Source organism: Pelodiscus sinensis, chromosome 4, assembly GCF_052426305.1.
Source record: "Pelodiscus sinensis isolate ZL-2025 chromosome 4, ASM5242630v1, whole genome shotgun sequence".
NCBI classification, from domain to species: domain Eukaryota; kingdom Metazoa; phylum Chordata; order Testudines; family Trionychidae; genus Pelodiscus; species Pelodiscus sinensis.
The window spans coordinates 8,253,638-8,263,910 of NC_143055.1; the positions used below are offsets into that span (position 1 = coordinate 8,253,638).

The 10,273-nt window shown below is 47.8% G+C and overlaps 1 protein-coding gene across 1 annotated transcript; it reads left to right on the plus strand.

The window, feature by feature from the left end:
• The first annotated feature begins 647 nt into the window (after positions 1–647).
• Positions 648–2,165, plus strand: LOC142829492 (uncharacterized). Its single transcript, XM_075929173.2, has 2 exons — positions 648–1,382; positions 2,081–2,165. Exons 1-2 carry the CDS (start codon positions 818–820, stop codon positions 2,155–2,157), a joined length of 642 nt encoding a protein of 213 aa, XP_075785288.2. The 5' UTR covers positions 648–817; the 3' UTR covers positions 2,158–2,165.
• Positions 2,166–10,273: the final 8,108 nt, after the last annotated feature.

The following is a 10,273-nucleotide window of genomic DNA, read 5'->3' on the forward strand; positions in this document are numbered from 1 at the left end:
CCAGAGAGTTCCCATGGATTGTTACTTTCTGTTCACCAGATACAGATGCTTGAGCGTCACTGTGATTAAGGTAAGTGAGTTGCTGAAGTGGTTTCAGAATAAGAAGCCTCGCTGTGTGTAAAGATAGGGTGTCGGCTCAGGCCACTGGTAGAGAATCTCTCCTGACATAAAGCTAATGATAGTTGCTGTGTGCCAAGTGGCAGTGAGAAACATGCCTTCCCACAAGTCCAGCCAGGGCAGCTTCTAACATCTCTTCAGTGCCAAGGAGGCAGCCCGCTCAGTTGACTTCTCATCACTAACGGCAGCGGGCCAGCGTGTGAGCCGGATGCAGCTGGGCCTGCAAATGGGTTTCTGTCTTCCTCCTGATACAGCCGCCCTAACACAGAGCCAGGGAACTGCTCTGGTGAAGGATCCCTGACTTGACAAATGCCCTCAGAACTCTTAGGCTATGTCTACACTGGTGGCTTCTTGCGCAAGAGCGGCCGTTCTTGCGCAAGACTCCGCAGAGCGTCTACACTGCCCACCCGCTCTTGCGCAAGGAAATGTACAGTACGGCGTGGTAAGAGACGGCTCCTTGCGCAAGAGCTACGCTGTTTTCTATCAGGTGTAAGCTCTTGCGCAGGAGGGCAGTGTGGACGTTCGGCAAGCGCGTACTTGCGCAAGAACTGGCCTCCAGTCAAAAACACAGGTGGCCTCTCCGACACTCCGTACAGGCAATCACCACGCATTGGTTCCCCCTAGTTGGCCCCCCCTTAAAGGCACAGGCACGCAGCACAGCCGTTTGCCATGTGCGGCCCGGTAGCAGCCAGGGGGAGCAATGGCAGCTGCCCAGCCTCAGCCAGGTCCCTCAGACCCCACCGAGGAGCCACCCCAGAGCACCCAGAAGGCCCACAGGGGCACCAAGCGGCGGGCTCCATGTTGGAGCACCGCTGAGGTGACTGCCCTCCTGGACCTCTGGGGAAAAGAGGAGGCCCTCCAGGACCCCAAGTCCAGGAGGAGGAATGCCCACATCTTCTCCCAGATGGCCCAGGCGCTGGCCGCACAGGGAAACCCGGCCTGGACCCTGGAACAGGTCCCGGCCAAGGTGAAGGACCTGCGCCTCACCTATGTGTGGGCCAGCGACCGTGGGGGTGGAGGAGTCACTGCCTGTCCTCATTATCTCCACCTGCAACGCATCTTGGGGGACAAAGGGGCCAGTTCCCTGCTGACCCAGGTGGACACAGCGGTGGTCCAACCCAGGGAACTGGAGGAGGAGGAGGAGGGAGACCGGTCCACAGACGAGGAGGAGGTGGCAGAGGACAGCAGCCAGACCCCACCATCCTGGCCCAGCAGCAGTCAGGACGTGTCCCGGGCATCCTCAGAATCTGGCGAGGGATTGTCTGGTGAGTGCAGTGGTTCCCATTCGCAAGTGTGCTGGAGACGGGGGGGTGGGGAGGGCCACAGGGTGGGGGAGAGGTAGCAGCACATGGCAGCACATGGCAACCTCATGCAGCTAGGGTTGCCAGGTGTCCAGTTTTGAACCAGGCAGTCCAGCCCTCGAGTTTTCTGTTTGGAAAACTAATTGAAAGGATATAAATGAGAAAATATACACGTCTGGTATTTTCTAGCTAAGAAGTAATGTAGACTGTCATGTCATGTCAAGTGTGTCCGGTATTTTTGTTGAAACCATCTGGCAACCCTACCAGACCAAGTGGCGCAGAGAAGCGGCGGCTAGCTCCAGCACACGCCTGGGACCCCAAGGATTCTGCTCGACCAGACCGGGGGGGGGGGGGGGTCGGTCTGGCCAGGAGTAGGCCAGCCCCAGGTTTGCAGGCCTGACCCCACACAACCTAAAGGGGGCTACACACAGCACACATCCATGGCCACCTCTGGGACACTGTAGCTTCCCCTGGGGAAGGCACAACAGGCCCCCCCAAGCACATGCAGCCCCCGGGGGTTCCTGGGTCACCTTGGGGAATTCCCCCTCGCCAGCCACTCCTGTCCCCGGGCATTGTGACGTGCTGGGAGGAGGGCACAGGGCTCCGGAACTCCATGGGGCAGGGCTCACTGACCATGTTGCTCTCTTCTGCTTCTTCTGCAGTGGGACCCCCTGTCAGCGAGGGACCTTCCAGCCCCATCCCACCGGCGCAAAGGAACCAGGGCCTCATCCCGAAATAAACCAGCGGTAAACCTCATCCCGCGCTGAGCTGACAAACAGCTGATCGGCTCAGCGCGGCAGCCATTTAAATTTAAATGAAGCGGCGATTATTTAAATCGCCGCTTCATTTTCCTATGCCGGGTAGCCTAATCTACATGCCTCTGTCGCCAGAGGCATGTAGTCTAGCCATACCCTAAAACTGCAGTGTAGCTATTCACCCTCGGTCTGCATCCTGAGATCGTACGAATGAGGCAGAGTCCAAATAGCTATGTTGCAATTTTATAGCCTCACAGCCCTACTTAATGGGCCAGCTGTAGTGTTTGATAGCAGTGTAGACGTATGCTATGACCCAAGGCTGGAACCCCCTTGTAGATGTCTTCTACAAAGTGAGCCAAAAAGAAACTAAAACAATCCTTTGCTGTCCTCTAGTGGTCCCATTAAGCAACGTAATTAATGTTCAGTTACAGCGGGCAATCTTCTACGATCACACCACAAAAACAACAAAGAATCCAGTGGCACCTTAAAGACGAATAATTTTATTTGGTGAGTTGCAACTCACTTTGTTGCATGCATGAAGTGAAAGAAAAAGAAACAGAAGGTCGGGATTCAGAGGAGCTAAACTGAAACCTGGGAGGCAGCTGGGGAACCCCTGAAAAACTTGCCAGAAACAAACAGGAGTGGAGGAACTTTGTCTCTGTCCTAAACTCCAGAAGTGTAATGGATACTAACTAGCTAAGGAGTCAAAGGAGGATGATAAAGCTACAAAAGTATGATTTGATTGTGACCTAGATACCTGGTAAATTCATGTTGACTGCAGATGAACTTTCCAGAGCTGTGACGCCCACTATGAAACCAGAGAAGACCAAGCCTATGTAGATATAAGGCTAATTCCTGTAGCTAACAGGAAATGGCAACAAATATGAGGGGAAATGGAGAAAGAGGACTCATTGGGAATCCTTACAGAAGTGGTAATTAAAGGGTGGCCTAAAAAAAAAAGCAGCTGCTGTCCAAGTATAAGAAGCTATTGAAACTGCAGACATGAACGTACTGTGATAGCTGGGGTGATTTTCCAGGGCAGTATGGTTGTAATTCCAATAAGCCTCTGAAAAAAAATGCTATAGAAGATCCACGAGGGTCATTTAGGAATGGAGATGTGCAAACAATGAGCATGCCTCGGGGGAAGGGGTATAAGTGTCACCTCTTCCCCACAGGAGAGAAGTCTGAGGTGATCCAGAAAGAAGATGACTAGGGATGAGCCAGGATGACATAATGGGTAGCAGGTTTAAAACTAATAAAAGAAAGTTCTTCTTCATACCGCATGTAGTCAACCTGTGGAACTCCTTGCCAGAGGAGGCTGTGAAGGCTAGGACTATAACAGAGTTTAAAGAGAAGCTAGATAATTTCATAGAGGTTAGGTCCATAAAAGGCTATTAGCCAGGGGATAGAAATGGCATCCCTAGCCTCTGTTTGTCAGAGACTGGAGAAGGATGGCAGGAGATAAATTGCTTGATCATTGTCTTCGGTCCACCCTCTCTAGGGCACCTGGTGCTGGCCACTGTCGGCAGACAGGCTCCTGGGCTAGATGGACCTTTGGTCTGACCCAGTATGGCCGTTCTTATGTTCTTATGACATGGTGCTCCCAGCAGAAAAGAACCCCTTGGCTGGGAAGCAGGTGTAGAGATAGGTAGGCAATAAAATGCCCTTGACAGGGTCTGTCATGGCTAATTTCCCACTCTGGCACGATGAATGCAGAAGTGGGAGCCTGCAAAAGCAACCCCAAAACCTTATCTTACCAGGCTTTGATAGAAAGCGTCTTCCCCCCCCCCTCCCCGCATCTTAAAAACCTAGATTTTGGGGATAAAAATCTGCTGCCACCATCCAGTGCTTTTGAACCCACATACAGGGGTGGACACTTGAAACCAACCCCAGGGCACCACAAGCTCTTTTCTCCAAAGAGCTTGAAAAGGAAAGAGAAAATACAAACTGCCGTCTGTGGCTGCTATCCCCTAGTCAGAGGCATGCAGATCCCACAGACAGATTTTCCAGGACACAGAACTGAACCAACACCAGGTTAATAAAAAAGAAAGAACTTGCTAAAACAATACTCCTGTTACAAGCATAGTTGGATTGGCTAGATGGTAAGTAGCGTTGCCAGGTGTCTGGTTTTGAACTTGAGCTTTCTGTTCAGGAAACAAATTGAGAGGATATAAATGAGAAAATATAAATGTCCAGGATTTTCTAAATAAGATGTAATGTCGATTGTGATGTAATGTCAAGTGTCTCCGGTATTTTAGTTGAAACCATCTGGCAACCCTAATGGTAAGAGCCACCAATTAATAAACTCATGGGGAATTTTCCCATGGGCTCAAAACTTAGTTACAAAAGAGAGGAAAGCACATTTCTAACAGCACAGACATCAGATCCACAGTCCCAAACCATAAAACAATAAAACCTAACAGATTTATCTAAACTTTACCCTACATACACATTGGCTACGTCTAGACTGGCATGATTTTCCGCAAATGCTTTTAACGGAAAAGTTTTCCGTTAAAAGCATTTGCAGAAAAGAGCATCTAGATTGTCACGGACGCTTTTCCGCAAAAGCACTTTTTCGCGATCGGGGCTTTTTTGTGCAAAACAAATCTGAGCTGTCTTCACTGGCCCTTTTGCGCAAAAATTTTGCGCAAACGGACTTTTGCCTGAACGGGAGCAGCATAGTATTTCCGCAAGAAGCACTGATTTCTTATATGAGAACGTCAGTGTTCTTGCGGAAATTCAAGCAGCCAGTATAGACAGCTGGCAAGTTTTTCCACAAAAGCAACTGCTTTTGCGGAAAAACTTGCCAGTCTAGACACAGCAATTATGAAGAGTCTTTTTCTTGGAGAGAGACATGTCTTCTGTCTCCCTCAGTATCTAGAGCAAACTGGCTCAGAGACAGAGGCAGCAGAACCCAACAATCCCTTTGTCTCAGTCTGAAATCCCTATCTGCATTTCTATTGGCTGACTGCTACCTGGTGAGGTACAGTTAACCCCTTAGTCCCCAGGCTGCTGGCCATCCCTCATGACCATTTACAAACTCTAGATGGTGCTGGGGAGCTCTGCACAGATGGAAGAGAGTGACTTAACTTGGAAGTGAAGGGGACGTCCTGGGACAAATAAAACCACATAGACTTGGGAGCTTGAGTGGGCACCCACAGAATGTTTAAGGGTCGCAGGCTGTCTTGTCGAGAAAATGAAAAGAAGCCCCGTCTGTTTATTCTCCGGCTCAGGAGAGGGTGTGGTTGCACACACACTTGAGATGGGAGGCTGTGGCCACAGGGAAGGGTGAAGGATCGTTAGAGGACTCTGCAAGAGTCGCTGTGGCTCAGAGAGGGCCAAGAATGGCTGACGGGACCCCCATCTTGTTTGAGAAGCTTACTGCTCCAGAAAGGGGGATGCTACTAGTTTTGGTGGAGGGTTGAATTGCCCTACCCCCAGAGGGAGACTATTGAATGGTAAGGACATAGCTACCTAACGCTAAGCTAGGGAAGGAGCCTGTCACAGAGGGCACGTCTACCCTAGGAAATTATTTCATTTAGAAATAACTCCCAAAATAATCATTTCGAAATAGCGTGCCCACACCAAGGGGAAGCCTCAAAATTAGTCTGAGGCAGGCTCCATTAATGTGAACGCGCTACCTCGACTTCGGGTACGTCTACACTGCATGGCTATTTCAGGATACCGAAATAGCTACCCGCATCTTAACAAACAGCCCGTTATTTCGAAATATTTTTTGAAATAATGGGTGCGTTATTTCAACATCCTGGTAACCCTCATTCCATGAGGGATAAGGGATGTCTTGAAATAGTGCATTATTTCGAACATTGGTGCTGTGTAGACGCGTCAAATTTTGAAATAGCCTATTTCGAAATTCAATCAAAATAAGATACGCAACTTCTGTAGTGCAAATTGTGTATCTTATTGCGAATTTAGGGTGTTGTGTAGATGCACCCTTAGGCTACATCTATATCTACACTATTCCAGTTTAGTTATTCTGAAATAGCTTATTTTGAAATAGCATGTCCACCCTGCAGGGAAGCCTCAAAATTAATCTGAAGCAGGCTTCCCTAATGTAGACATCCTATCTCAATTTAGAGCCCCAGGAGGAATAACTTAGAATGGCCCTGGTGAGCGGCTATTTCGAAATAGCAGAAGTGGAGCATCTACACACCTTATTTCAAAATAGTTATTTCAGAAAAGGCATTATTCATAGAATGAGGTTTACAGAAGTCGGAATAAGCCGTTCGTTATTTTGAAATTATTTCAAAATAACGGAATTGCTGTGTAGACACACACATAGTTATTTTGGAATAACAGCCATTATTAGTTTGAATGGCCCGGAGAGTAGATATTTTAAAATAGTGGCACTGGAGCTTCCACACGATCGCTATTTCGAAATAACAAGCTTGGTAGGCTACGTCTAGACTACAAGCCTCTTTCGAAAGAAAAAACAGGACTACTTCTTTCGAAAGAGGCTTTTTCCAAAGAATCTTTTGAAAAAGCCTCTTTCGAAAGAGAGTATCTAGACTCCAACCACTTCTTTTGAAAAAGCGAGCCGCTATTTCGAAAGAGAGCACCCAGGCAGTCTGGATGCTCTCTTTCAAAAAAGCCCTGTTTGCATTCAAGAACGCCTTTTTTCAAAAGAGCACTTTAAAAAAAAAAGACGTTCTTCCTCGTAAAATGAGGTTTACCGCGGTTGAAAAAACCGCCGTGTTCTTTTGATTTAACTTCGAAAGGACGCAGTGGCAGTCTAGACGCAGGGGAAGTTTTTTTGAAAAAAGGCCACTTTTTTTCGAAAAACCTTGTAGTCTAGACACACCTGTAGTGTGGACGCTCCGCTTGTTATTTCAAAATAACTCCCCAGTGTAGACCAGAGTAGAGCTTAGGAAGACAACACACACACAGAGGACACTCAGCAGAAAGGTGTATTTTAGAACCTCGATATGATACAGAATAAAAGGATGGGCAGAGCTTGAAGGGTGCAGGGAAAAGTGAGCTTGGAAAAGTGCGTTCAGAACAGGAAAGATGTGTAGGTGCCTGACTGATACATTGGGGAGAGGGGGGAACGAATTTCCTAGCAGCATGGGGAAAAGTGTGCAGGGAAGAGTGAAAGGAGGTTTGTGGGAATTACTGGCAGAGCCAAAAGGGCGAGGAGAGGACAGGAGATTGGGTTTGAAGAGGTTGCTGCAGGCAAAGCTGTTATGAAGATATTTTAAAACAACAAAATAAAGCAACTAAACAAGTGAAAGAAAAAAATCTGAATCATTAAGAAAGGGATAGAGAATAAGACAGAGAACATCTTATTGCTTTTATATAAATCCATGGTATGCCCACATCTTGAAAATACTGCGTACAGATGTGGTCACCTCCTTTCAAAAAAAGATATCTTGGCATTGGAAAAAATTCAGAAAAGGGCAACAAAAATGATTAGCGGTATGGCACAGCTGCCATATGAAGAGAGATTAATAAGGCTGGTACTTTTCAGCTTGGAAAAGAAAGGACTAAGAGGGGATATGACTGAGGTCTATAAAATCTTGACTGGTGGGGAGACAGTGAATAAACATGAGTTATTTACTCCTTCCCATAATACAAGAACTAGGGGTCACCAAATGAAAACAGGCTGCAGGTTTAAAACAAACCAAAGGAAGTTTTTCTTCACATAACACACAGTCAGCCTGTGGAACTCCTTGCCAGAGGATGTTGTGAAGGCCAAGACTATGAGGCAGGATGGTCTGGAATGGTGTCCCTGGCCTCTGTTTGTCAGAAGCTGGGAATGGATGACAGTGGAGGGATCACTTGATGACTCCCTGTTTTGTTCACATGGCATTGACCACTGTCAGAAGGCAGAATACTGGGCTAGATGGACCTTTGGTCTGACCCAGTATGACTGTTCTTATGTTCTTAATCCCAGATAGCTCTGGTTAAAAGCCTAGTGGAAGGTGAAAACGTCACTAGATCTAACCTTAGATCAGCTTGCACAGGATATTGTTGTTTAGAATCCAAAGAGCCTCATTTCCCCTGTCTTCCTTCCTATACATAGGAGCTTCTTTGTACCGGATTTCCTGGAACAACTGATGCAGCTGTCTCAACATCTCCCCCCCAGAACTATATTAAAGGGAGTACGAAGTGGAGATGGGGGTGGTGCAGCCCCCGCTCATGCCCAAGGAGCACTGACCTATATTCCCTTTAGTCCGACTTCAGATCCAGCCCTTTCTCTCAGCTTTCCAGCCAAGCTCAACATAAACAAGCCAGTTCATATGGAATAAATGTCAGTGCCGCAGATCTGGAGACTCCGTTTGTTTGGCAGCATTATTTGGGGGATGGGAGGTGGAGGAGAGGGAGCGGCCACCAGGCCTGGAGGGTCGAGATGGGGAAGATCGATTAAATGTTTGAAAATGTCATTTCACTTCTCTCCCTCAAGGGCTCTGGAGGAAAAAGCAATTAATAAGCCCCAGCAATGCTAATGCACACTGGTGCATGCTGTGTGCACTGCGGCTCTCTAATTGCACTTGGGACACAAATGTGGAGGGTTTTGTGCATTTCACGTTGACTAGAGATTGATGGCACGTGCTCCGGTTTGCTCATGACCCTGTGTGCTGCCCTGTCCTTAGGGAATTTTCTCATAGATCTGTACACCTACCTTCCAAAGAGTTAAAGGCTGTGTCTACACTGGCACCTTTTTGCGGAAATGCTTAAAACGGAACAGTTTTCCGTTATAAGTATTTCTGAAAAAAGAGCGTCTACATTGGCAGGATGCTTTTCCGGAAAAGCCCTTTTTCCGGAAAAGCGTCCATGGCCAATGTAGACGCGCTTTTCCGGAAAAAAGCCCCGATCGTCATTTTTGCGATCGGGGCTTTTTTGTGGAAAAGACTACTGGGCTGTCTACACTGGCCCTTTTCCGGAACAGTTTTCCGAAAAAAGGACTTTTGCCCGAGCGGGAGCAGCATAGTTTTTCTGGAAAAGCAGCTGATTTCTTACAGTAGATCGTCAGTGCTTTTCTGGAAATTCTAGGGGCCAGTGTAGACAGCTCGCAGCTTATTCCGGAAAAGCGGCTGCTTTTCCAGAATAAATGGCCCAGTGTAGACACAGCCCCCGGGACTGAAATCTGAAATAGCAGAGAAACTCAGCTGGGTTTTAGGTTTGTTGCAACCAGAAACTCAGATGGGCCTGCAGTTAAATCCTGGCTGATATAAGATCTTTGGGACAGGGACAGTGTTTTTGTTGCGTTTGTACTGCCCCTAGCACAATAGGTTTCTAACTATGATGGGCTTTTGGGTACTATGAGAATACAAAGAATAAATAATAAGAATACTACCATACGTGATCACAGCAGGTGCTGCAGATCCAGGGATCCTTGGCATCTTCCTCACTGCCTTAGACACTGGAATCAGGTGAATAAACCAGAAGCTCCACCTTTGATTTAAAAAATAGTAAGTTTCTAGCCCCCATGGTTGCAGAGAAGAATTTGGAAACGTGAGCCCTTAAGGTTCCTAAGGCAAATTGAAAGAACCCAGCTGTTCTGTTTTTAAAGTCGAATGATTTCTAAGCCACTCTCCTGATTTTGCCGGATTCGTGGTCATGCGAGGTTATGATGCTGGAGAGCTGTCTCTTGGGGTATGTCTACACTACCCTCCTAGTTTGAACTAGCGGGGTAATGTAGGCATACCGCACTTGCAAATGAAGCCCAGGATTTGAATTTCCCGGGCTTCATTTGCATAAGCGGGGCGCCGCCATTTTTAAAACCCCGCTCGCTCGGAGTAACGGTAGTTCGAACTAGGAAGCCTAGTTCGAACTACCTAGTTCGTGCCCCGTGTAGCCGCGCTGCACGGGGTTCAAATGAGCGGGGTTTTAAAAATGGCGGCGCCCCGCTTATGCAAATGAAGCCCGGGAAATTCAAATCCCAGGCTTCATTTGCAAGTGCGGTATGCCTACATTACCCCGCTAGTTCGAACTAGCGGGGTAGTGTAGACATACCCTTGCAGATAGCCTTTCCCTCTCTAGTGGGTTTTTAACAGGATTTACTCACCCTGGGATGTTCCCTTGTGTCTGTGGCTGGGGATTAGCCCTGACGGGTCGCCCCTCTCCTTGGCTGGCTCA

Excerpts from the sequence above, each read along its gene's own strand:
- LOC142829492 (XM_075929173.2), top strand. The coding sequence starts at position 818 with ATGGCAGCTGCCCAGCCTCAGCCAGGTCCCTCAGACCCCACCGAGGAG. Across the intron at positions 1,383-2,080 it reads ATCTGGCGAGGGATTGTCTG|TGGGACCCCCTGTCAGCGAG; the intron begins GTGAGTGCAGTG and ends CTTCTTCTGCAG.